This window comes from Zalophus californianus, chromosome 2, assembly GCF_009762305.2.
Source record: "Zalophus californianus isolate mZalCal1 chromosome 2, mZalCal1.pri.v2, whole genome shotgun sequence".
Taxonomy (NCBI): Eukaryota; Metazoa; Chordata; class Mammalia; order Carnivora; family Otariidae; genus Zalophus; species Zalophus californianus.
Genome location: NC_045596.1, coordinates 44,640,165 through 44,667,899, shown reverse-complemented (window position 1 = coordinate 44,667,899; position 27,735 = coordinate 44,640,165). Strand labels below are relative to the sequence as shown.

Here is a 27,735-nt window from a genome sequence, read left to right as displayed (position 1 = left end):
TTTATTCACTAGTAAATTTTATTGTTTTCTTTGATTGATTTAAAAACTTTTCATCTTGATTTTTTTCTGAAACTAAACAAGAAATGTAGTTTTTCTCAAAAAAAAAAAGGCAATGATGTTTTATAAATTGCCCTCTTGGATTTTCTTGTCAGCCTGCTTCAAGGAAATCCATGTGTTCAATATACTTGCTCGCAGTTTAGCCCATACCAAATGGTTGTTTAATCCAAATATCTGAGCAGCAAACTGAGCTGATCCTTCCGGAGAAAGTATGGTTGAACAGCCAAGACCTATTGGTTCAGAAAGGAAAAGATAATATTAAGCTGTCAGTCAATAATGAAAAGAGCACTTAATAAACTTTTTTTTTTTTAAAGTAATCTCTACACCCAACATGGGGCTCAAACTCACGACCCCAAGATCAAGAGTCACATGCTCTACCAACTGAGCCAGCCAGGGGCCCCTAGTAAACTACTGTATACTCAGAAAATTCCTGTTAATCACAAACAATAAAAAGCTACTGTATCATCCTTGTCTAAAGTAGGATCTGCAGAAGGAGTTCCATCTCTACAACTGGAGTGATAAAGTGATTATTAAGAGAATAAGTAGTATTTCTCTACCACGAACAGGTATTTTATATACATCTATCACTTTATTTTTAGATTTTATTTATTTATTTGACAGAGAGAGAGAGCACACATAGAATAGGGGAAGCAGCAGGCAGAAGAAGAGGGAGAAGCAGGTTCGCCAAGCAGGGAGTCCAAGTAGGGCCTGATCCCGGGACCCTGGGATCATGACCCAAGCCCAACAACTGAGCCACCCAGCCACCCCTATCTATCACTTTTTTCACTGAATCAATCTGCAAAGAAATTCACCTTTTTCAAAGTTCTTTTCACATAGAGTAAACCTTTAAATCACTGAGGAAAGGCAAGAGAAATACAACAAGGATCAAGTGGACAGAAGCACCTGTTCTTGGATAAATTTGAGGTATGCACATTTTTTTGACAATTTTCTAGCTGCTACTTTTGTCTTTGCACTTCAACTATTCTAACATCTTTAAGCAGTAAAAAAGTTAAAACCAAAGAATAATTTAACGAAATACCAGGTTCTAAGTAAATTCAATATTAATAAGATCTAAGAAAGTAACCTCCTTGGGGGCCACATGTTTACTCAGGCAGACTTTCTATTATGGGGTGGTACTATTATGTCTGTGTCGCTCAAGTGAAATACTAACTAGCTTACAGACCCAAAAGGTCCATTTCCCCAACATTCTTGGAATTCATCAGGCTCTTTGACTCCCACTACCTTCAATAAGAATCAAGTATAAATCACAAGACAAATTTATTATAGTTTGTATTAATAAATCAATTTATGCAGCTCCATCACTTACTATGTGATATTGGTCAAGGTACTTAATGTTAACTTTAGTGTCCTTATCTATTAAGGTGTGAGTATTCAACAAGTTAATATACATAAAGCGCTTGGAGCAGTGCCTGGTGCATAGTAAGTACTCAATGAATGTCAACTGTTAGGAGTAGTAGTATTCTAGGTACAGGGTTCTACTCTAGTAACTGAAATACCTGTGCCTATACTGCTCAGGACTCCCTTTCTAACATCAGGAAAGCTTAATTAGCAAAAAATTAGGTTATCTAGTGAGCATGCCATAAGAGAAAGAGAAGTAGTTTTCAGGATTTTACAAAGGCCACTGTAAAACTTTTCCTGAAAAGATTATCCCCAATTCTAGCGATCAGAATGTACAGATCTTTCAGATTCCCTCTCTCTCCTTGGACAGTACTAGATAAAAACTGCCAAATTTTTGCTCATCACATTCTCCCTTTTCTAAACTCCACTGATAATACCTATACTATTCCTCTGGCATAAATGGAGTTATACTTTCATTTATAGCCACAGTAAATGTTTAACTAGAGAAGTTGATACATTCAGATGTCCAGCTAAAGATCTACTTAAACATGGATTAATCAAAGTTGTATCCCTTAAACTGTATAAAGATAGCATTAAGTAGCTGAATGCTATATTAAAAAGTTTGTTCAATGTTTAACTGACTATAAATCAAATATGCTCAGCTGTAAAAATTAATGGTATCTTATTTTTTTCTATACTTGAAGAAAGATACCTGCCAAAGCTTTAAACAAAAATAAAAACAGCAGTAAAGGAAATAAAGAGAACAGGCACAAACACGTAAGAACAAAGAGGTAACAGTGATAACTTTTTGTCAGCTGAAAAGGAAATTGAGTGGTAACAACTAACTTAGTAGACCAAGAAAATTTTATCCTAAACTGGAAGCAGGAAAAGATGAGAAGCAATGTGACCAATGTTAAAAAACCCATGCAAAGGTTGGGGAATTAGCGGCACCTGATACCCCTGAAGGGAGAGGTGGGGGTGAAAATGGGGCTAAAAAAAAAAGAGGACTTGCTTAAAGTCAAGCAGCAGTTAGGCCATCATATCTCCTGCGCCACTCTATGTACCTGAGCAATTGGCCCTTCTGCACCGTAGCAGAGTCAAAAATTCTTGTGAAGGTAAAAGGGATTGTTAGTCCAGACTTCTGTGGACCAGAGGGTACGAGGCATAGCTGAGACAGGAATGCCACAGTGAAAAAAGGGGGTTAAGTTTATACATGTATTAAGATCACCAGATTCCAGAATGCTGGCAGTCAGGTTTATTCCTCCAGGTAGGAGACTGAGACTAGAATGAAAAACTCAATAGAAGGGTTGGAGAAATATTCCAGAGAGTATAGCAATAAGAGAAAGAAAAAACAGAAGCCAAAAAGTTCCAATTTGAATAGTAAATCCAAAAATGAGAAAAGAAAGAAAATGGAGGGAGAAGGAAAGTATTAAGTAATTGAAGAAAATTTCCCAGGACTAAAGAATCAGAGTTCCAGATTTAAAGAGCCCACTGAGGGGCGCCTGGGTGGCTCAGTCATTGGGCGATTGCCTTTGGCTCAGGTCATGATCTCAGAGGCCTGGGATCGGGCCCCGCATCGGGCTCCCTGCTCCGCGGGAGGCCTGCCTCTCCCTCTCCCACTCTCCCTGCTTGTGTTCCCTCTCTTGCTGTGTCTCTCTCTGTCAAATAAATAAATAAAATCTTAAAAAAAAATAAAGAGCCCACTGAAAGCCCAAGATGAAAATAATCATCAAGACACATCTTTGCGAAATTTAAGAAAAATGCATAGAAAAAGATCCTAAAAGTTTCCAGAAAAAAAAACAATTCACAAATGACCTAGAATCAGAATGGTAAAAAGGCACTGGAGTTTTCAGTAACTCTGGAAGCTAGAAGACAATGAAGTAATGCCTTCAAAAGGCATTTCTGAAGGAAGATGATTTTCAATCTAAATTCCATTCCTAAATTATTGAGTGTGAGGCTATGATGGAAACGTTTTAGATATACGAGTTCTCAAAAAGTTTACCATCTGTACCCCTTCCTCAGGAAGTTCGCTACGAATACTCTCCAACAAATTAAGGAGTAAACAAAGAAAGAGGAAGACATGGGACCTAAGTAACAGGGCAAAATGCATGTCACAATGATGGTAAAGAGAAATCCTAAGATAATGACGGTACAGTAGGCCTAGAGAGAAGCCAGTCCGTAGTGGAAGGCTTAAGTACTTAACGTATTTGACACATAACACAAGCAGATTTACAATAAAATAAAAAAGATTGGCATTTAACAAGCAATCAACTCCTACTGAAACAATATGGACTCTCAGGACTGGTAGATCAGATCATTATCTTGGACTGTGATGAGCTTACCACAATATTGTTATTCTATGAGATTCTGTTCAGCCAACTGATAAAATTTCCTTGTATATTATTTATTCTGGTCCCTAATTTATAGAAGTAAAGTTTCATTTCCTTTACAGAAGTAACATAATCACATTTACTTTAAAAAAAACTCAAAACCGGGGGGAGGAGCAAGATGGCAGAAGAGTAGGAGACCTAAATTTTGTCTAGCCCCAGGAATTCAGCTAGATAATTATCAAACCATTCAGAACACCTACAAACTCAACAGATCGAAGAAAAGAATAGCAGCAACTCTCTGAACAGAAAAGCAACCACTTTCTGGAAGGTAGGACATGAGGAGAAGTGAATCCAAGGTGATATACGGGATGATAGACAGGGGCGGGGAGCCTCCTCAGCCAGCTACCCGCAAATGATAGAGCAGCGGAGCACAATATCGGAACGTTTAGCAGTCTGCTTTGCTGAGGGCCATCATGACAGTGGCTTGGGGGGGTGGAACCCTCGCTGGGACAGTGTGGTCTCTGGACCCTCGGGGTCACAGGAAGACCGGGGGTGCCTGAGTGTGGCAGAGTTCCCAGGCATCAGAGCAGGAAAGCCGGCTGCAGAGACGGAGCCGAGGCGTGGGCTCTCAGCTCGGGGTTGCCATAAACTGTGATCGGTGACAGTCCAGCCACTGCTCTTCCAGTAGGGACCCAACAAGCAGCAGATCGGGGAGATTCCCCTTCCTCCCGGGGGAGGAGCGGCGCGGGGGCTCACCGCAGGGATCTGCTGGGTTTGGAGACTCCACACGGGGGTCGGGTGCCAGAGATAGAAACGCTCGGTCACAGGCCAGGTGAGCACAGAGTAGGCACGGGAGACCAGGGAGATGGGAGTGATTGACGCTTTTCTCTGGGGGCTCACTGAGGAGTGCGGCCCCGAGCTCTCCACTCCTCTGGGACCAGAGATTGGGAGAACGCCATTGTCATTCTTGTCCTCCAAAGCTGTAGGGAAAGCTTTCAGGGAACAAAAGCTACCGAGAACAAACCCGAGCAGATGACTTAGCCTGGCCCCAGCAAGGGCGGGGCAATTCCGCCTCCAGCAGACATTTGAGAACCACTGCAACAGGGCCCTCCCGCAGAAGATCAGCAAGAACAGCCAGCCAAGACCAAGTTTACCCATCAATGAGAACGGCAAAACAATGGTGCTAGGGGAATACCGCACATAGAATTCATAGTTTTCCCATGATGTTTAGTCTTTCAAAGTTAATTTTTTAAATTTTTATTTTTTTCTTTTTCTATTTTTTTTAGTTGAATTATTCTTTCCTTTTTCAACCAACATCATCTTGTCAATTCCTTTTTTTAAAATCTTTTTAAATTTTTCATTTTTACAGTCATACTCTAGCTCTTCATTGTACTTAACCTTATTTTTTATATATGTATTTTTCTTCCATTAAAATTTTGGGGTAGTTTCTTCTAACGAACCAAAATATACCCTAAATCTAGTATATGACGTTGTCCTAGTCTCCTGCCTATTCACATTCCTTTTTTTAAAAAATTTTTTCATTCTTTTTTCAACTAACTTATCAATTCCTTTTTTAAAATCTTTTTTAATTTTCATCTTTACAGTCATATTCCATCCCTTCATCGTATTTACCCTTATTTATTTAATTTATTTATTTGACAGAGAGAGACACAACAAGAGAGGGAACACAAGCAGGGGGAGTTGGAGAGGGAGAAGCAGGCTTCTCGCTGAGCAGGAAGCCCGATGCGGGGCTTGATACCAGCACCCTGGGATCATGACCTGAGCTGAAGGCAGACGCTTAACAACTAAGCCACCCAGGCGCCCCTACCCTTACTTTTGTATATATGTAAAAGTTTTTCTTTCTTTAAAATTTTGGGAGGCAGTTTCTTCTAACAGGCCAAAATACACCCAAAATCTAGTGTTTGGCTGTTATATTCACCAGCCTGATATTTCTTTTTCTTTTTTTTTTTTTTGTTCCCTTTTTCCCCTGGTTTCAGGTCTCTTCTGATTTGTTTAGTGTGTATTTTTCTGGGGTCGTTGTTACCCATTTAGCATTTTTTTAGCGTTTTGTTTTCTCATTCATCTATTATGCTCTGGACAAAATGACAAGATGGAAAAACTCACCTCAAAAAAAAGAACAAGAGGCAGTATCGACTGCCAGGGACCTAATCAATACAGACATTAGTATGATGTCAGAACTAGAGTTCAGAATGACGATTATAAAGATACTAGCTGGGCTTGAAAAAAGTATAGAAGATACTAGAGAATCCCTTTCTGGAGAACCAAAATAAAATCTAGCCAAGTCGAAATCAAAAAGGCTATTAATGAGATGCAATAAAAAATGGAGGCTCTAACTGCTAGGATAAATGAGGCAGAAGAGAGAATTAGTGATATAGAAGACCAAATGATGGAAAATAAACAAGCTGAGAAAAAGAGAGATAAACAACTACTAGATCACGAGGATAGAATTTGAGAGATAAGTGATACCATAAAGCGAAACAACATTAGAATAATTGGGATCCCAGAAGAAGAAGAAACAGAGGGGCAGAAGGTATACTGGAACAAATTATAGGAGAGAACTTCCCTAATTTGGGGAAGGAAAGAGGCATCAAAATCCAGGAGGCACAGAGAACTGCCCTCAAAATCAATAAAAATAGGTCAACACCCCACATCTCATGGTAAAACTCACAAGTCTCAGAGACAAAGAGAAAATGCTGAAAGCAGCTCGGGACAGGAGGTCTGTAACCTACGATGGTAGAAACATTAGATTGGCAGCAGAGCTATCCACAAGAGACCTGGCAAGCCAGAAAGGACTAGCATGATATCTTCAGAGCACTAAATGAGAAAAATATGCAGCCAAGAATATTATATCCAGCTAGGCTGTCACTGAAAATAGAAGGAGAGAGAAAAAGCTTCCAGGACAAACAAAAACTAAAAGAATTTGCAAACACCAAACCAGCCCAACAAGAAATATTGAAAGGGGTCCTTAAGCAAAGAGAAAGCCTAAAAGTAACATAGACCAGAAAAGAACAGAGACAGTTAACAGTCACCTTACAGGCAATAAAATGGCACTAAATTCTTATCTTTCAATAGTTACCCTGAATATAAATGGACTAAATGCCCCAATCAAAAGACACAGGGTATCAAATTGGATAAAAAAGCAAGACCCATCGATATGCTGTCTGCAAGAGACACTTTAGACACAAAAGACACCTCAAGATTTAAAGTGGAGGGCAGAAAACCATTTACCGTTCTAACAGACATCAAAAGAAAGCTGGGGTGGCAATCCTTTTATCAGACAAATTAGATTTTAAACCAAAGACTATAATAAGAGATGAGGAAGAACACTATATCATACTTAAAGGGTCTATCCAACAAGATCTAACATTATTAAATATCTATGCCCCTAACATGGGAGGAGCCAATTATATAAGCCAATTAATAACAAAATAAAAGAAACACATCGACAATAATACACTAATAGTAGGGGACTTTAACATCCCATTCACTGCAATGGACAGATTATCTAAGCAGAAGATCAACAAGAAAACAAGGGCTTTGAATGACACACTGGACCAGATGGACTTCACAGATATATTGAGAGCATTCCATCCTAAAGCAACAGAATACACATTCTTCTTGAGTGCACAATGAGCATATCCCAGAACAGATTACATACTGAGTCATAAATCAGGTCTCAACCAGTACCAAAAGACTGGAATCATTTGCTGCATATTTTCAGACCACAGTGCTTTGAAACTAGAACTGAATCAGAAGAGGAAAGTGGGAAAGAACTCAAATACATGGAGGCTAAGTAGCATCCTATTAAAGAATGAATGGGTCAACCAGGAAATTAGAGAAGAATTAAAAAAATTCATGGAAGCAAATGAAAATGAAAACACAACTGTTCAAAAAAAAAAAAAAAAGACAACTATTCAAAATCTTTGGGATGCTGCAAAGGTGGTCCTAAGAGGAAAGTATACAGCAATACAAGCCTTTCTCAAGAAACAAGAAAGGTCTCAAATACACAACCTAACCCTACACCTAGAGGAGCTGGAGAAAGAACAGCAAATAAAGCCTAAACTCAGCAGGAGAAAAGAAATAATAAAGATCAGAGCAGAAATCAATGAAATAGAAACCAAAAGAACAGTAGAATAGATCAACGAGACTAGGAGCTGGTTCTTTCAAAGAATTAATAAGACTGATAAACCCTTGGCCAGACTTATCAAAAAGAAAAGAGAAAGAACCCAAATAAATAAAATCACGAATGAAAGAGGAGAGATCACAACCAATACCAAAGAAATACAATTATAAGAACATATTATGAGAAACTATCTGCCGGCAAATTAGATAATCTGGAAGAAATGCATGCATTCCTAGAGATGTATAAACTACCAAAACTGAACCAGGAAGAAATAGAAAACCTGAACAGACCCATAACCACTAAGGAAATTGAAGCAGTCATCAAAAATCTCCCAACAAACAAGAGCCCAGGGCCAGATGGCTTCCCAGGGGAATTCTACCAAACATTTAAAGAATTAATACCTATTCTTCTGAAACTGTTCCAAAAAATAGAAATGGAAGGAAAACTTCCAAACTCATTTTATGAGGCCAGCATTACTTTGATCCCCAAACCAGACTAAGACCCCATCAAAAAGGAGAACTACAGACCAATATCCCTGATGAACATGGATGCAAAAATTCTCATCAAAATACTGGCCAATAGGATCTAACAGTACATTAAAAGGATTATTCACCACGACCAAGTGGGATTTATTCCTGGGCTGCAAGTTTGGTTCAACATCCGCAAATCAATCGACGTGATACAATACATTAATTAAAGAAAGAACAAGAACCATATGATCCTCTCAATAGATGCAGAAAAAGCATTTGACAAAGTACAGCATCCTTTCTTGATTTAAACTCTTCACAGTGTAGGGATAGAGGGTACACACCTCAATATCATAAAAGCCATCTATGAAAAACCCACATTGAATATCATCCTCAATGGGGAAAAACTGAGAGTTTTTCCCCTAAGGTCAGAAACATGGCAGGGATGTCCACTATCACCACTGCTATTCAACATAGTACTAAAAGTCCTAGCCACAGCAATCAGACAACAAAAAGAAATAAAAGGCATCCGAATCGGCAAAGAAGTCAAACTCATTCTTTGCAGATGATCATGATACTTTATGAGGAAAACCCAAAAGACTCCATCCCAAAACTTCTAGAACTCATACAGGAATTCAGTAAAGTGGCAGGATATAAAAATCAATGCACAGAAATCAGTTGCATTTCTATACACCAACAACAAGATAGAAGAAGGAGAAATTAAAGAGTCGATCCCATTTACAATTGCACCCAAAACCATAAGATACCTAGGAATAAATCTAACCAAAGAGGCAAAGGATCTGTACTCAGAAAACTATAGAATACTCATGAAAGAAATTGAGGAAGACACGAAGAAATGGAAAAACGTTCCATGCTCTTGGACTGGGGAAGAACAAATATTGCGAAAATGTCTATGCTACCTAGAGCAATCTACACATTTAATGCAATCCCCATCAAAATACCATCAACTTTTTTCAAATAAATGGAACAAATAATCCTAAAATTTGTATGGAACCAGAAGAGACCCCGAATAACCAAAGGAATGTTGGAAAAGCAAAGCAAAGCCAGTGGCATCACAGTTCTCGACCTGAAGCTCTATTAACAAAGCCGTAATCATCATGACAGTCTGGTACTGGCACAAAAACAGATACATAGATCAATGGAACAGAATACAGAGCCCAGAAATGGACCTTCAACTCTATGGTCAACTCATCTTCAACAAAGCAGGAAAGAATGTCCAATGGAATAAAGACAGTCTCTTCAACAAATGGTGTTGGGAAAATTGGACAGCAACATGCAGAAGAATGAAACTGGACCATTTCCTTATACTACACACAAAAATAGACTCAAAATGGATGAAAGACCTCAATGTGAGACAGGAATCCATCAAAATCCTAAAGGAGAACACAGGCAGCAACCTCTTTGACCTCAGCCACAGCAACTTCTTCCTAGAAACATGGAAAAGGCAAAGGAAGCAAGGGCAAAAATGAACTATGGGACTTCATCAAGAGAAGCTTTTGCACAGCAAAGGAAACAGTCAACAAAACCAAAAGACAACCAACAGAATGGGAGAAGATATTTGCAAATGATGTATCAGATAAAGGGCTAGTATCCAAAATCTATAAAGAAGTTATCAAACTCAACAACCAAAGAACAAAAAATCCAATCAAGGAATGGGCAGATGAACAGACATGTCTGCAAAGAAGACATCCAAATGGCCAACAGACACATGAAAAAGTGCTCAACATCATTCGGTATCAGGGAAATACAAATCAAAACCTCAATGAGATACACACCTCATACCAGTCAGAATGGCTAAAATTAAAAAGTCAGGAAACAACAGATGTTAGTGAGGATGCGGAGAAAGGGGAACCCTCCTACACTGTTGGTGGGAATGCAAGCTGGTGCAGCCACTCTGGAAAACAGTATGGAGGTTCCTCAGAAAGTTGAAAATAGAGCTAACCTACGACCCAGCAATTGTACTATTGGGTATTTACCCCAAAGATACAAATGTAGTGATCCGAATGCACACCTGCACCCCAATGTTTATAGCAGCAATGTCCACAATATCCAAACTACGGAAAGAGCCTAGATGTCCATCAGCAGATGAATGGATAAAGATGTAGTGTACACACACACACACATACACACACACACAATGGAATATTAGGCAGCCATCAGAAAAAAATGAAATCTTGCCATTTGCAATGATGTGGATGGAAATAGAAGGTATTATGCTAAGCGAAATAAGTCAATCAGAGAAAGACAAGTATCATATGATCTTACTGATAGGAGGAATTTGAGAAGCAATACAGAGGATCATAGGGGAACAGAGGGAAAAATGAAACAAGATGAAATCAGAGGGGGAGACAAACCATAAGAGACTCAATCTCAGGAAACAAACTGAGGGTTGCTGGAGTGGAGGGGTTGGGAGGGATGGGGTGGCTGGGTGATGGACATTTGGGAGGGTATGTACTATGGTGAGCGCTGTGAATTGTGTAAGACTGATGAATCACAGACCTGTACCCCTGAACCAAATAATACATTATATGTTAATAAAAAAACTTAAAAAAACCCTTCAAAACCCTGAATGATGTATTTGGGGGGGGGATCCCAAATCTGGACTTGATCTAGCTACAGATCTCACCACCAGTTTATAAAAAATATAGGAAGAGCATGTTAAACATCATACAGAAATATAATCAGCCAAACCAAAATGTGGAAAATTCTTTAGGATAAACAAAAGTGAAAAAAGGATTAAAAGAGACTTAGGAGAGAGAGCAATTAAATGCAATATAAGGACTGTGTTAGATCTTGATTTGAGCAAACCAACTGTAAAAACAAATGAAATGATCAGGAAAGCTTGAACACTAACTGAAAATTAGATGATTTTAAGAAATTACCCATTAATTTTTCTGAAGTGTGATTATGGTATCCTATGATTTTTTTTTTTTAAATGATTTTATTTATTTGAGAGCATGAGTGAGAACCCAAGTGGGGGGAACAGCAGAGGGAAAGGGAGAAGCTCCTGAGCCAGGAGCCCGATGTGGGGTTTAATCCCAGGACCCCAGGATCATGACCTGAGCCGAAGGCAGATGCTTAACCGACTGAGCCACCCAGGCACCGCCATGATCATGATTTAAAAACTAGAGTTCTGGCACGCCTGGGTGGCTCAGTCGGTTAAACATCTGCCTTGGGCTCAGGTCATGATCCTGAGGTCCTGGGATCAAGTCCCACATTGGGCTCTCTGCTCAGTGGGGAGCTTGCTTCTCCTTCTTGCCTGCTCTGCCTGCCGTTCCCCCTGCTTATGCTCTCTCTCGACAAACAAATAAAATCTTTAAAAAATAGAATAAAATAATAAAAACTAGAGTTCTTATTGCTTAGAGAAGCATATTTAAGTATAAAATGCTATGTTTGCTTGAAAATAATTCAGCAGAAAGGGCTACAGATGTAATAAGATATTAAATGTCAAAGTTGAATAATGGGTACATGAGATTTCATGTTATTCTCTCTACTATTGTGCATGTTTGAAGTTTTTCAATAAAATTTTTTTTTTTTTTTTGGAGACAGAAAGCCAGCCCGAGCAGGAGGGGGAGGGCAAAAGGAGAGGGAGAGAGAGAATCTCATGCGGGCTCTCTTCACGGAGCCCGACATGGAGCGTGATCTCACAACCCTGAGATTATGACTTGAGCCGAAATCAAGAGTGAGATGTTTAACTGACTGAGCCACCCATGTGCCCCTTTAATAAACAACTTTTTAAAACTCATGTATCTTACCACTGGGTAGTCGAAGAGAAGACCACACATCCTGAGCTCCCCAGTCTGGAGTGAGTGGAGGGCAGCTGATAACTGGGTATGCAGTGTTACCAGACATCACTGGTCCTAAACCATTGCTTCTGCCTGCCACTGCCACAAATACAGTAGGAATGCCATCCCCTAGGGAAATTACATATTTGTAATTGAATTGAAAGGAGATTTTAAGATAGGTTAAAACAAAATGCCTATGTGTCTTAACTCCTTCAGTTCCTTTATTTGCAGGCTCCAGAAAAAGCATAAATAAGACACTATTATTACATATATATTCAGTATATGTCACACTTCACTACCTATTATATCTCAAGTAACAAAGTAGCAAGAATAAGTTTGGCCATTTTTGAGATCGATAGTATAAAAAGGGTACCAGAGTATTAGTGAGGGAATGGCTCAAAGGCCCTTCTACTATGGCTGCTTAGGCTCACCAAAACAAAGAATGACACCACCAGAACCAGTGTCTGTCCTGGGGTCCTTCAAACAACAGGGTTTAAGGAGACCTTGTTAATGGAGACTAGAGGTTCAGGGGCACATTATGAATGAAGGAAGGCAAATACAGTACCCAAATATTTATTACCCTTCAATATATTTTTCAACATATCTCTTAAATATTTCATTCTTTGATAAATTTTTAAGTTATTCCTTTGTTTCTTACCACAGAGATTCCTAACCTGGAATCCAAAATTTTATGTATTTGCACTTTTCTGGAGAAAGAGTTCAGGCTTTCATAAGTTTAACAAAGGTCTAGGAACTTATTCTAGTTCCCTGCCCCCTCCCCCCATCCCCGGCCCAAACCTTAATAACTACGCTCCTGTAACAACTACCTTTAGAAAGAAAACTCAAATCAACATTTTTCCCAGTTGAGAAACATTTGGTTATGTCTCCAGGACTCCATTATTTTAGATCAATACTATCCCATCAAGACATTTCTTTTATATACTAAATTCTAAAATTGTTCCTTAATTTCACATTCAAATACCTCCTAAGAAAGGCTGACCACTAACAATACTCAAAGAATCTGCTGCTTCAACCTCAGGACTCCCAAAATTGATGTGGGGCCTATCTTCTGTTGGAGCATATTAGAAACAGTACTTCAGGGGCTTCTTATTAGGTAAAAACGCATTCTAGTCTTTATTTTCCTTCCATGTTTCACTTTCTTTTGGGGGGGTGGCGACCTCTACTCTCATTTATTTATTTTTAACATTTTTAAAAAAACTTGAATGCTGTTAACACACAATGTTGCATTATTTTCACGTGTACCCATGTTGCATTTTCAATTCTTTTTCCCCGAGCCATTCTTTTATAAGTGCCTAGAGCATCTTATACTCTTTGGCAGTATAATGAAAGCCTAGATTATCACATTTTCCCTCTTGGAAATGTGGCAAATTCTTTTTCAGCATTATTAGTCCAAACCTAAAATTTTTTGGCAAAATCAGGAGAATTTCCTGAAATGCTCTAGTTATGTGACATTTACCTTCATACTCTGCTTTAATCCTCAGAGTTTCATCTGGTCCTTTATGGGCAGATGTTACCCGAAGTTCACATGGAATGCCAAAATTTCCACAAGCCTTCTTGATTTTTTCACAGTGACTGAGATCAGAAGTTGAGCCCATCAATATTACAACTCTGCACTGACTTTCTGATTTCAGAAGCAACTGGAAAAGAAAAACATGGATATGAAAAAGAAAACGGCAAAAACTGGATAAATATAGAATTGAGTATCATAAGAATAATCAGTTTACAAAGCTATAGCAGAGTAAAATTACAACTGGACAGAATATTTTCTTTCTTAATAGACCAAATTCAAGACAGAGACAAACAGGACAAAATGTAATTTATTTTTCAAAATAACCTCTGTATATAAAGAAAAGTGATCTTCATAATTAACACCTAAAGAAATTTTTAATCAGAGAAATTATATTTACTATTATAATAAAAAGCAAAGATACTCAACCCTTCTAATTAATATTCAGGAAGCTGTAATATAAAATATTTCATCCTAAGATTTTAGTCCATTGTGTTTAATGGAGATTTTAAGGCATAATCAGCCAAAATAAAGAGATCATATTATAAACCTTAAGTCAGTTACTCAGAATTCAAAATGCATGTTCCCAAGGAAATGATGTTCTGAAAACTGGCTATGAACCTTGAATAATCACAAATCCCATTTAATTTCTACAGGATTATAGTAACAATAATACCATAAATCTAAAAGATTTGAGAGAGAGAGGGAGGGAGGGAGAGAGCACAGGGGAGCAGGGAGAGGGGCAAAGGGAAAGGGAGAGAGAATCTCAAGCATACTCCCCACTGAGTGCACAGCCTGATGCAGGGCTTGATCCCAGGACCCTGAGATCATGACCTGAGCCAAAATCAAGAGTTGGATGCTTAATGTCGTGACTGAACCACCCAGGCACCCCAATAATACCATAAATCTTAAAGTGACATTTTAATGTCACATGGAGTTCTAATTCTGAACTCTACTTATGGAACCTATGCTAATGCAACTCTGAGTAGCAGTGGAGAGATGGGTAGGAAATGTAAGGGACAGGGAGGAGACAAGGACTCTAGGTTTCCCCAACAGAATTTGGGAGTATACTGGCCAGTTTAACAACAGGGGGTTTCAGTATATCACTGAGGATAGTTCAGGTGGTACATTTCTTAAGGGCGTTCCTTTTTTTTTTTTTTTAAACCACTGGGGGGCTTTGCTGGTTGAGTGGATGACTCCTCATTTTAGCTCAGGTCATGATCTTGGGGTCCTGAGACAGAGCCCTGCGTCAGACCCTGCGTTCAGTGGAGAGTCTCCTTCAGGATTATCTCTCTCCCTCTGCTCCTCCCCCCACCTGCGCACAAGCGCGCACACACAAACACACACACTCTTTCTAAAATAATAAATATTAAAAAAAAAAAAAAACTGGAGAAAAGAAATAACTGCACCTTCTCACTTTTATTTTCCTTTTTTTGAAAAAAGGTTTTATTTATTTATTTATTTAAAGGGCATGCAAGCAGGGGGAGGGGCAGAGGGAGGGAGAAAGAATCCCAAGCAGACTCTGTAGTGAATGGAGAGCCCAATGTGGGGTTCAACTCCATGATCCTGAGATACTGAGATCCTGACTGGAGCTAAAATCGAGAGCCGGATGCTCAACTGACTGAGGCATCTAGATGCCCCTATTTTCCTTTTTGAAGCAAGATTTTCTTGTAGAAAAACACAGAACAGCATGGGTTTACTACAAAAGTTTTACCTCCACTCTTTCTGCAACCCACTCAAAATTTTTCTTCACCATCTGGAGCGCTTCGGGAGTTACTTCCTTGAGGTCACGATAGGACTAGAAAATAAGATAGAAAGTTTAGAATACAGATATTCTATTAGTAATATTCTTGCTAACTGAAATTATTTAATTTCTGAATTTTGGGTAGACTATGAAAAGCTTGCATAGCAAGGAATATATCTGAAAATGTATCCGAACCTATAAATTCATTTCCTGAATTAGACCAGAGAAAGTTCAGATAGTGAAGTACACTTGTATATTCATTTAAGCTTAAGTGCTTTCTACACTAGCAACTACAATTAACTGCCCTGACAATTCTTATGTATTAAGTAGAGAGCATCTGCCCTAATTTTGCTTTTTATAGGACAGAGCAGAAATGGAACCTGGTAAGATCCAGAATACTTGGGATAGAGTTCCAGATCTGCCCTTATTCTTGTAATTATGAAGATACCATCCTCTCAGCACCTTAGTTTTCAATTGGCCAAACAAGGATGACACTTGCTCTGTGTGACAGTCATAATAAATGAATAATCTATTTTGAAAATACAAGGTACTGTTCCTATTATTTTTTTTCAGGATATAGGAAATGTAAGAGATACTTATTTTTAAAAGTAAACAGCAATCAACTCTGGTTCTTATCATATGGAACAATAGTAGCCTTTTCTTTTCCTCCCATCTTCCTACTCACCTCTATCTCACCTGATCTTGAAAAGGATAAAAAAAAATCGAGGCATTACCTGTTTATCCTTCTGTTGGCTTCGATCTCCTGATGGCCAGAGTCTCCAGGAATCATTATCAATAACATCAGCAAGAACAATTTCTTTGGTGGTTACATCAACACCAAATTCAATCTAGAAATAGCATATCACCAAAGGAAAGTTTTCAAAACTCTACAACTAAAGACATTTCTCAGTTATAATCTTTATTATCAAATGTCCATTTTATTTGTACCTTCATATCAACCAGCGTACAGTTCTGGGGCAACCAGGATTTCTCCAGTATTTCAAAAATAGCCTGTGTAGCATGACTCATGATATCTACTTCAGTCTGGCCTATAACAAGTCCAGCAAAGCAAAATTTTGCAGCAATTAGCTGTTCCTCAGACCACTGTGGATCGTTATTGGCATCATCCTGAAAATAAAGTATAGGAGTACAATTATTTTAAAAATAAAAATTTTGATTTTTTGAGATAAACTGAAGTCCTTTTTTCCTTGACCATGAATTCCTCAGAAATATTTATTTTCTCTAAAGACTTAATTTTTCATTGAAATGCCCTTTAACTCACAATTATTTTTAACTTATCTAGTTTTAATAGCTACTTTAAAATTTAAGATATTCAATGAGTAACTTACTCCAGGTGATAAAGTAATTTAAAAGAATTTGCTCTCTCTATAAACTAATTTAAATAAAAGTGTGTTTTTTTTTTCTTCATCTGAGTCAACAGAAATAGTAAGAAGGCCAAAACACACTTTAGTCCACCAAATCTTTCTAGGATGCAGTTTTCATAATCTCCTGACCTCTTTTTTTTTTTTTAAAGGTTTTTATTTATTTATTTGATAGAGAGCACAAGTAGGCAGAGTGGCAGACAGAGGGGCAGGCAGAGGGAGAGGAGAAGCAGGCTCCCCGTTGAGCAGAGAGCCCGATATAGGGCTTGATCCCAGGACCCCAGGATCATGACCTGGGCCAAAGGGAGATGCTTAACCAACTGAGGCACCCAGGCACCCTTTTTTTTTTTTTTAATATTTTATTTATTTATTTGACAGAGAGAGACACAGCGAGAGAGGGAACACAAGCAGGGGAGTGGGAGAGGGAGAAGCAGGCTTCCCGCTGAGCAGAGAGCCTGAAGCGGGGCTCGATCCCAGAACCCTGGGATCATGACCTGAGCCAAAGGCAGACACTTAATGACTGAGCCACCCAGGCACCCCCACCTTTTTTTTAAAGATTTTAAATAATCTCTACACCCAACATGGGCTCAAACTCAATCCTGAGATCAAGAGTCACATGCTCTGACGACTGAGCCAGCCAGGCACTGCTCTTGACCTCATTTTTAATAAAAGTTTATATAAGACTATAAGTCTTTAGGGATATTATTTAATAATTCGAGAGACTTCATTTAAAGACATTAGTGAAAAAATACTTTTATTCATTTTATGTAGTGTCCCAATTTCACATGAAATTTTTCTTTTATGAATTCTGGATTTGTATTATAACCATAAGATAAACATTTTAAAGTTTGCAGTTCACTGATTATATTTGAACTAGGCCAAAAGGCTGAGAGGCAATTTTAGTTCACTGTTTAAAAACGTTACACCAGGTACGTCTGGGTGGCTCAGTCAGCTGACCACCTGCCTTCAGCTCAGGTCATGGTCCCAGGTTCCTAGGACTGAGCCCTGCGTAGGGCCCCCTGCTCAGTGGGGAGCCTACTTCTCCCTCTCCCTCTGCCTGCTGCTCCCCCTCCTTGTGTGCTCTGTCAAATAAATAAAACCTTTAAATTAAAAAAAAAAAAGCTACACAAGGTGCGCCTGGGTGGCTTGATTGGTTGAGGGTCCAGATTCTTGGTTACGGCTCAGGTCATGATCTCAGGGTTGTGTGATGGAGCCCCCTGTCGCGCTTTCTGCTCAGTGTGGAGTCTGCTTAGGATTCTTTCCCTCCTCCTCTCCCCCGCCCCAGCTTTGTTCCTCTCACTGCATGCTTGCTAGCCATCTCCCTCTTTCTCTCTCAATAAATAAAATCTTAAAAAAAAAAAAGGAAACAATAAAAATGCTACATAGACATTACTCCTGACATTGGAACTATGCTTCCTGACGTTAGAACTATGCTTAACAGCTAAACAAAGAGGGAAAGAGAAAAGCAGTTTTTTTTTTTTTAAAGATTTTGTTTATTTATTTGTACAACAGAGCAACAAGCAGGGGGCACAGCAGGTAGAGGGAGAAGCAGGTTCCCCGCTGAGCAAGGAGCCCGATGCAGGACTCAATCCCAGCACCCAGTATCATGACCTGAGCCTTAGGCAGATGCTTAAATGACTGAGGCACCCAGGCATCCCAAAAAAGCAGTTTCAATAAAGAAAACCAATACAAATTTATAACCATTGATTCCTACATCTTTTTATGTCTTTGCCTATGAGATATTGGTAATAGTTTTTCTGTATCTGAATATAAAAAGATGCCTTGTATTCACTTTTACTTCAAACTCTTTAAAAACTTAAAGTTTCTGAATTGTTGGGGCGCCTGGGTGGCTCACTTGTTAAACGTCTGCCTTCAGCTCAGGTCATGATCCCAGGGTCCTGGGATCAAGCCCTGCATCGGGCTCCCTGCTTGGTGGGAAGCCTGCTTCTCCCTCTCCCACTCCCCCTACTTGTGGTCCCTCTGTCACTGTCTCTCTCTTTCTGTCAAATAAATAAAATCTTTAAAAAATAAAATAAAATAAAGTTTCTGAATTGTTACTTTTCTTCCTAATAACTGTTAATTTTATTTTTAAATTTATTTTTTAAAGATTTTATTTAGCTTTAATAACATTTAAATCTTTTGACTTTGAAATTATGTTTGTTGCTATATTATAGTAAGACAGAGAAGCACAGAATAATTACCTTGAAAAACAGTTCCACTTTAGGTGGGTAAAACTTATATCCCTCCTTGACACCAGGATTCCTTTTGAGAAAAGAACCAGTTGCTATTCTTCTACAAACCCATTCAATTGGAATCATTTCACACTTAGGTGCAATGAAAGCTGTCTCCCCACATTTTCTGGTGAAAGCAGTTTTGATACCTACATATTGATAAAAAGGTGTTAAAAAGCATTAAAAGTGTATTAAAAAAGTTAGATCTGAGGCATAATAAAATTGCTGTTTACAAAAAACAAAATGAAACAAAAACCCTATCTAGCCAAATGTGTTATCCTTAAGTGATACTATCAAAAGTATATTAACTTTTTTGAAAAAGTAGAAGTAGGAAAACAAAATTATTAGTATGGCTTTCTTAATGCTTATCAAAATATTTAGTATTTCACAGTGGATCAGAAAGTCTGGGTCCCACTGTCTTTACCATTCATTCATTCATTCATTCATACATTCAAAAAATACTTTTGAGAAATTCCCCTGCCACTGCTTACCTAACTTTGCATAAAGCATATAACTCATCTAAGTGGTACTAAATTATCTTTAGATTTGGTTATACAATTCTCATATTTGACAGTCCAGTATTAAATATCCACTTATCACAATCAGGTACAGACCTACATTTGGATTGCCCTTTTCTCTTATATTTATATTTATATTTCTTTATATTTAAAGAAAATAATGCCTGAAAAAAAGTATCCAAGAGGTAGCAGCAAGAACATAGTGGCCAATTTGGCCAAGAGCAAAGAAAACATTTGTTCTTCCCTTCCCTTCTACTTTACTCAAACTGTTACTGGAAAACTAACATAAAAAGCTAGCTTGTGACAGAGCTATTTTATTTGGGGACATTGGAAAATAACCTAATAATAGTTATAATATATCATGAACCATATGATCCAGCAATTCCACTCCTAGATATTGTAGGTATTAACACTGCAGCTTGAAGATGAGCATTATTATGTTAACACATAAAGGTTTCCAGGAGACGTTTTAATCATGTAAATGCTACAGGATTATTTTGTGCTGCCATATAAAAACATACATATATATTACCCTACATGAAGGGAATCTACATTTATGTAAGACCTGTACTGTTCTAAGTGTTTTATATCTCATTTAACCATACATAAAATTTTTCAGATAGTTATCATTACATTTTACAGTGAAAGAAACAGAGGCTCAAAGAAGTTAAGTAATTTGACAAGCTGGGACATGTTGCCAATCAGTAATGGTGCTTGGACCAGTTTCAAAACCTGCATTGTTTTCTCTGTACTCCCTCTGGATTTGACCAGTAAGATTCAGGAAATTGTGATATGCTACATGAACAGGAACTCTGGGAAAGAATAAGTTTAAGTAAATGGTCATTTTAACCTTTAAATAATGACTGGGCTCATGTTCATGGATAGGCAAATCATTTAAATCAATCCTTAACTACAGGTGGTAACTACATGCCTGGCTTTAAGAGTTCCTTTTAAGATCTGTTAATTATTAGACATATGTGCTCACTTGTCTACCAAGCTTGAAAGACTAGTATCCCAATCTATTGTTTAAATATAAACAATAGTTACTTTTACTCAGAGGAAAACTCTTCCTCACATCTAAGAGAACCAAAAGTACAGAATCAATTTACGGTAATGACCTAGTACAGGAAAAAAGAATTGCTTCAAAAAAAAAAAAAGATTCAGTTTAGATGATATAATGATTGCTTCTAATATACATGCTAATCATCTTAGCAAATTTCATGACTGGGGGGATAAGCAAAACAACTCTCCCCATGTCTCACTGTTTACAGAATTTAAGACTCCTATGAAGATTACTAAGGAAATGTCATTTCATACGCTGAATTACAACAGCAGTGTGTGACAGCTAATCAGCCCACATAGCTCTTGGGCCACCCATGTATTAAGGTAGCCCAGCTCCTCATCTGTGGTTTAACAACTGCAGGACTTATACCCATTATCACTCTTAACACCTAAATGTAATTACAGTAGGTTTCTGTGAGAGAACTGAGACTTAAAAGGTTAAGTATTGAGACCAAATCCACACAATTCATAACTCAGGTGTAGCATGTATAATATTATTTCCATGGAAAAACAGTATTACTTATACCTATTATTTGTACAGTATTTTATAGTTTGCTTGTGACTGACAGTGAGAAAATCAGAATCCTGATTTATAAAATCTCATTTGGTGCTCTTCCCATTCTAACTTCTAGAAATACCTTAATTAGGAACATAGCCTTGGTTATAAAAGCAATTTTAAATAATCACTGGTGGTCAACTAGACATGGCATTGATTTAACTACCAGCAAGTAAAAATTAGATAAGGCAACAGAACTCCTAATCTGTCCTCTAAAACAAATCTAAGAATTTTTTAAAACTTATAAGTTTTCCTTAATTTCAGTGTATAAAACCTGAAAAACATCTTTCAACATTTCCTGTGAACCAAGTAAGTTTTAGTTATGTTAAGTGTGCCAATACAGTATTTGGTTTTTTTAAAGATTTTATTTATTTGACAGAGAGAGAGAGACAGTGAGAGGGAACACAAGCAGGGGGAGTTGGAGAGGGAGAAGCAGGCTTCCTGCTGACCAGGAACCCGATGCGGGGCTTGATCCCAGGACCCTGGGATCATGACCTGAGCCAAAGGCAGACACTTAATGACTGAGCCACCAGGCGCCCCGCCAATACAGTAGTTTAAAGATAATTGTTGGAGTACTTCTTTTAGGATTGCGAACTTTCCCAGCTTTCTCAGACTCAGGGCTTTAAGAGTCCAAACTGGAAAGTCCTGGACAAACAGAGACAATTTGGGTCACTTTAACTCACTTTTTGTTAAACCCACGAAATGCACTGAATAGTCCCTTACTGAGTAAGAAAATAAAAACTTGGGCCTGTACTTATCTTCCATTATTTGAAAATAAATAAATAAATAAATAAATAAATAAATAAGGCCCCGTAGCTATGTATAACTACTATGGGTACACAGGAGCTAATTTTTTTTATTGTTAAAAATTTATAGTATTAAGCAACTTTTTAAAAATTTTAGTATGTATAGGGAGAATGAGATAACTTGGCAAGTTAAAAATGGATCACTTATCTGAACTGCAATAGGAACCTAAAATTAGTTTGACGCTCTCTACAGCAATCAACTCAGTCACTGAGAAACCACCTATCAAGGAAGCCTTGAAATAAAAATCCTAAAATCATATTACTTAGGAACTGTGGGTGGTCCTTTAAATTTATCACAACATACTCACTTTCAACATATAGAGGGATTTATGATGTAGATGACAAATTAGGCTGGCAAACATTTTTTTCTCCACACTACCTTAAAAGTGTTCAATAGAAAACTAGAAAAGAGGCAAAACTATTCAAGAACCCATTCTGTACTGACAGAATTGATTTAATTTGAATTACCTTGTTATTTTGTGGAAGGTAGGTACATCTATCCTGACTGGAAACAAAGGTATTAAATCCCCCTTTAGATTTAGAAAATTGATTTAAGACATTATGGACATACCTTGAAGATATTGCAGGTCCGGTTCCATGCCACCACAATAAAGCAAATCAAATGAACTTTTTGGTTTCCCAGTGCACATAAAAGTTATATTTACACGATACTGTGGTCTATTAAGTGTGTGATGGCATGATGTCTAAAAAACTTTAGTTAAAAAATACTTTATTGCTAAAAAACACTATCATCTGGGCTTTCAGCAAGTTGTGATCACTGATCATAGTTCACCATAACAAATAAAATAACGAGAAGTTGGAAATATTGATAGACTTGCCAAAATGTGACAGCAACATGAAGAGAACAAATGTTGTTGGAAAAATGGCACCAACAGACTTGTTCAATGCAGGGGCAGGGTTGCCACAAACCTTCAATTTGTACAAAAAAAAAAGGCAATATCCATGAAACACAATAAAGCAAAGTGCAATAAAACAGGGTATTCCTGTAATGCTTACTGGAAGCTCTAAGAAATGAAAGGGCAACTGGGTAGTAAAAGGAGACAAAATTATTAAATTATAAAATTAGAACTGGGATAGTAAAAAACAAAGCTTAAGGAACCAGAGGCCTCAAAGGTTGAGTGATGCAAGGCAATGAGGTTTCTTACACTGGAGGAAAAGAGCTCAAATCTTTTATTAGCTGAGATTTCATATACTACAGACAAATCAGCATTGACTGAATCCCTGCAGAAAAGCCCATTATCTTAATTCCCCTTTCTTTACTCCAAATGCTCTCTACAGAATGTTCTGATCTAGTCTTTTTGAATAAATGTCTCTATGGGAAATAGTCTTCTTTCAGTTTTAGAGTAGGGGGTAACCCTGGAGATCTTTGATCTAGTTCAAATCCCTCACTTGAGGCAGAATAAGAAGGTGTGGTGGCAATCTTCAAATACTTTCCAGGGCTTTCAAGTGGAAAAGGGATTTGAAATTCTGTCTTATCTCCAAGGGACAGAGCAATGAATAACTATATAGAACTGCAGGTACCAAATTTCAACTCTTCAATTAGAGCTGCCTAATACCAGAACAGGACTCCTTCATAGGTAAGTCTCTCCTAGGACATCTTCCTAGGAGAGAAAAGTTACAGAGGAGATAGGCATGCCAGACAAAGACTGCCTCAAACTGTTAAGATCCCTTAACTAAATGATAGAACTTACTAATTCCAAATTAAGTGCTGTAGTGAAATTTAAGAGTTCCTGGTTTGATTTAAGTAACCTTACCTTTTGAGACATTGCCAAACAACATGTTCTTAATCCAAATGTCATCTCCACATTAAAGAGATCAGAGTGTGCCCTGGGTGTGTGTGTGGCAATATTCAAAAGGGAGGAGATTGTGCGGGGAGCCACTTACCTGTTTCCTGATAACAATTAAAAAATTTAACTGGTAGTCAACATGTTGTTAATCCAAATAATGCCATTTCCCCATGAAAGGACCAGTATGTGTGTGACAGAGAGAATGTGAAAGGGGAGGCTATCGGGAAAGCCACTTACCTGCTTCCTTTAACAACTGAAAAATACAACTGGTAGTTTTATTTGAGATTGCAGCTTTTCCTTCTAGGTGATTCTTTCTGGCTGCATTTCCTGCTGTTATCTGGTCCTTGGACTGCAGGAGGACTTTTCCTGGACTATCTGGCAATTCATAGACTTCTTTTGTTTTACCCTCATAGAGTTTTTTACCAATATTCAATACTGTGGAGATAAAATGGAGACATCAGATTTCAGGAAAAAATTTCCTAATGAAGACTAAGTTATCTCTGATCAATCAGAGAACATACAGAGTGGTTAAGGGATAATTTTAATAAAAAATTCACTCATCTGCAAAGAACCTATACTCTACATTTTCACAGGCATATTTGATTCACATAATTTTGTGACAAACTGTAATTATGCAAATAATTAAAGTTGACCCTTGAACTATGTGGGGTCTAAGATTGAAAATCTGCATAGAACTTTTACTCCCCCAAAACTTAATAGCCTACTGTTGATCAGAAACCTTGCTGATAAGATTAAATGGCTGATTAACACATATTTTCTAAGTTATATGTACCTTATGCTGTATTCTTACAATAAAGTAAACTAGAGAAAAGAATAAAATCTTAAGAAAAAGAAAATACATTTGCAGTACTGTGTGGTAATTATTGGAAAAAAGAAAATCCATGGGCATGCAGTTCAAACCCATGTTGTTCAAGGCTCGAATGTACAGATTAGAAAACTAAGTATCAAAAAGGTAGAAGCCATGCAGTTCAGAAATGGCAGAGCCAGACAAAATCCTGTATCTTCTGATATCATATTCTTTTCTCTTTCCACTATCAACCCTGCCTCTCTATAGCAGAACTGAAGTAGGACTAATTTACATTAAGTTAATAGAATAGCATTTTCGTATATATATTCATAATACAATAAACTAGCTTGTAGAGGAAAAAAATGCTTATTTTTTGTGACTTCCATCTGGCATGAGAGGCAAAATGGGAAAGTTCAGCCTGAAGGGTTTCTTGACTTTTTTAAAGTGCAAGGGGAGGCACCCCCACCCACTTAAGTTAGCCCATTTCCAAGCACCTCTATTTCTTAATCTTTCTTCCCTACTCCCCAGTGTTAATCCTTTCTCCACACTAACAGATGTGGGAAATTGTGAGGAAGGACAAGGGAATCCAATTTGATGCAGGTCACAGACTAAAAAAAAAAAAAAGTAGTCATTAGAAAGAATGATTTAGATGAAGATCAGAGATAACAAGTTTAAGGACTTAAAATTTCCAAGGGGAGAAATCACCCCTCATGCTCCTAGAACATGGACTCATTCTCAGTATTGGCATTTTTTAGGGTCCGTGTGCCAGGTACACTAGGGATATACCAGTAAACAGACAAGAGTTCCTGCTCTCAAGCAACCTGAGTCTGAGGGAAGCTAAAATTAAACAGGACATCAAAGTAAGTATGATGTGAGATATACACAGACTACGGGATCACACATTCATAGCAGGCCCACCTAACCTAGTCTAGACACCAGAGAAGGAAGTCTGAAACAAAGCGAGGTTGAGGTTGAGATCTGAGGCAGGATGAATATTTAGCCAGAAGAGGGAAAGGGTTTAATAATGGTGGTGAAAAAAGACCATGGGGTAACAGTGCATGGCAGAATTTCAGGATGGTTGGAGCAGGTGTGTGTGTGTGTGTGTGCGCACTGCTATTGGGCAGCGGAGGGAGGGCAGCAGCTACAGAGTAGAAAAGAATGGCAGGAGAAATGAGCAGTGCTCAGATCACCAGCTAGGGTAGGTGACCATTAAACAAACAGTTATAATTCAGTTTAATAGTTACTGCTGCAAGGTACCTAGAGGATGAATTCCCATCCTATTGTAATATCCTGACTTACTGACAAGGTTTAAAAGGCCCCTCAAGTTAGAGCCTCAGCTTAGTGCTCCAACTTCAGATTTCTCTATTCCCTTTCCAGAACTCTATCTTGTGTAACTGAATTTCTATATCCCACTCCCAGGCTTTTGACATGCTCTCCCTAGACCCGTTTCCTTCCCTTGCATTTCACTATTCATCCTTCAGACCTCATGTTGATAGTGTTTCCATTTTATCCTAAGAACAGCCATGTGGCTTTTAAGCACTTTAGCAAAAGGAGAGATATCTCTATTATATTAAGTCTATAATATTTTACCTAAATTCAGTTTTTCTGTGTGGAAGACGATGTACTTATCAGCCAACACAAGCAATTTGGTTCACCATAAATTTAGAAATTGGATGTGTGGGGAAAAAAAAGTTTGTTTTATCAGCATAAATGTCACAAGTGATCTTTTCTGAGCACCTAATCACTAGTAAATAAAAAGATTATGTAAATAGGATAAATGTAAAGTGAATCAAGGCAACTTTTTGCCTGGTACTTCTGGAGCTCTTCAAAGTCATCATGGCATCAACACCATAAAACACATAAAATCTGGACCCAAGGGTGGGGGGATGGGTTAGCCTGGTGATGGGTATTAAAAGAGGGCACGTTCTGCGTGGAGCACTGGGTGTTATACACAAACAATGAATCATGGAACACTACATCAAAAACTAATGATGTAATGTATGGTGATTAACATAACAACAAGAAAATGTAAAGAAAAAAAATCTGGACCCCCCAAACGTAAATTTTTCAATAGGTTCAAATATTAATGTTCCGGAAATAGCAGGCTATTTACTTAATAGGAAAAACAAGACTTAGAAGAATCCACACATATCTTCCTGTGATTGTTTTGCAATAACTATTTATTACCAATATGATTTCCAGGCACCTCTCCAACCCCTGGCCATTTCTCTTTCTAATCATCCTCTTCCTCTACTTTCTTTTCCCCAATCCAGAGCCAGTTCCGATTATTTCAGAAAGTTCGGCGAGACCCGGGAGCGCTGGGTTTCCTACGCCTCGCTTTGCTGTGCCGTGCCCGGGCCACGTGTCGGTCCGCCCTGCGGCCTAGACGGGCGGCAGCAAGGAGACCAGGCACAGCCCGGGAGGAGGTTGCCAGCAGGGCCGCGGGGCGCGCAGGTGTCGGCGGCGAGTCCGCAACCTCCAGGCAAGGAGGCGGCGGCTGGAAGACCGTGGAGGGCAGGGAGTCCCCGGCAGATTCCTGGGGATGCCTGTTACTCACCCTCAGCTGTCGCCATTATCTTGCGTGGGCTGGGCGCAGCGGCCGCGCTGGGAAGACTGGCAAGACTCTGGAAAAGAGGAGTAGTCAGAGGCTCACGTGGCGGGGGAGGGAAGGCGACCCGCAGACACACCCCCGGCCAGGCCTAGTATTCCTGAGCGCCCACACGCGCTCTCCGCTAGCAACACAGCCGCCACCGAACCCCGGAGGTCCCTGCCGCCCAAGAGCAACTTCGATTCTGCGAGCTAGCTCTACCCGCGAGGCTTCCCGCCGCGCAGGCGCAGAGCCACAGGACGTTCCCTTCACCTCTGTGCGCGGGCGCTGTTCCAGAAGAGGGGAAAAGTGGCGCGCACTGGCGGCCACTCCCGATTCTACAGAGGCTCGCTGACCCGCTACTTTCTCCGCTGCGAGAGCGGTTCATAGGTTGGAGCGTACCAAGTAGTGACGGCCGGGGGAAAGCATTTGAGGAGGGCCATACAAAGTTTACATCCTCTGGGACAGAAATGACGTTAACACTACTACTCTCATCACCCCAGTCTTAGGTGTTAGAAAATAACGGAGATTTCCATGTGTAG

At 38.7% G+C, this 27,735-nt stretch overlaps 1 protein-coding gene across 2 annotated transcripts; it reads right to left on the bottom strand.

The window, feature by feature from the left end:
• On the bottom strand, positions 1-27,735 carry PAICS (phosphoribosylaminoimidazole carboxylase and phosphoribosylaminoimidazolesuccinocarboxamide synthase). Of its 2 annotated transcripts, none has more exons than XM_035726082.1 (10): positions 27,596-27,735; positions 27,164-27,230; positions 24,036-24,233; positions 19,019-19,197; positions 16,384-16,563; positions 16,170-16,283; positions 15,406-15,489; positions 13,641-13,821; positions 12,134-12,292; positions 1-287 (listed from the first exon to the last, which is right to left on the bottom strand). In XM_035726082.1, the coding sequence occupies exons 1-10, from the start codon at positions 27,620-27,622 to the stop codon at positions 121-123; spliced, it is 1,356 nt and encodes a 451-aa protein (XP_035581975.1). In that variant the 5' UTR covers positions 27,623-27,735; the 3' UTR covers positions 1-120. The 2 variants fall into 2 exon arrangements, with proteins under 2 accessions (XP_035581975.1, XP_035581976.1); XM_035726083.1 differs by lacking the exon at positions 27,596-27,735 and adding an exon at positions 27,467-27,585.

What these genes read in the sequence shown, in the direction of transcription:
- PAICS (XM_035726082.1), bottom strand. Translation starts at nt 27,622, where the DNA reads ATGCTTTCCCCCGGCCGTCACTACTTG. An exon ending in AAGTGGAACTGTTTTTCAAG is followed by an intron (nt 16,564 to 19,018) that starts GTAATTATTCTG and finishes CTTTATTTTCAG; the next exon opens with GATGATGCCAATAACGATCC. An exon ending in GCCAACAGAAGGATAAACAG is followed by an intron (nt 15,490 to 16,169) that starts GTAATGCCTCGA and finishes CTTATTTTCTAG; the next exon opens with TCCTATCGTGACCTCAAGGA.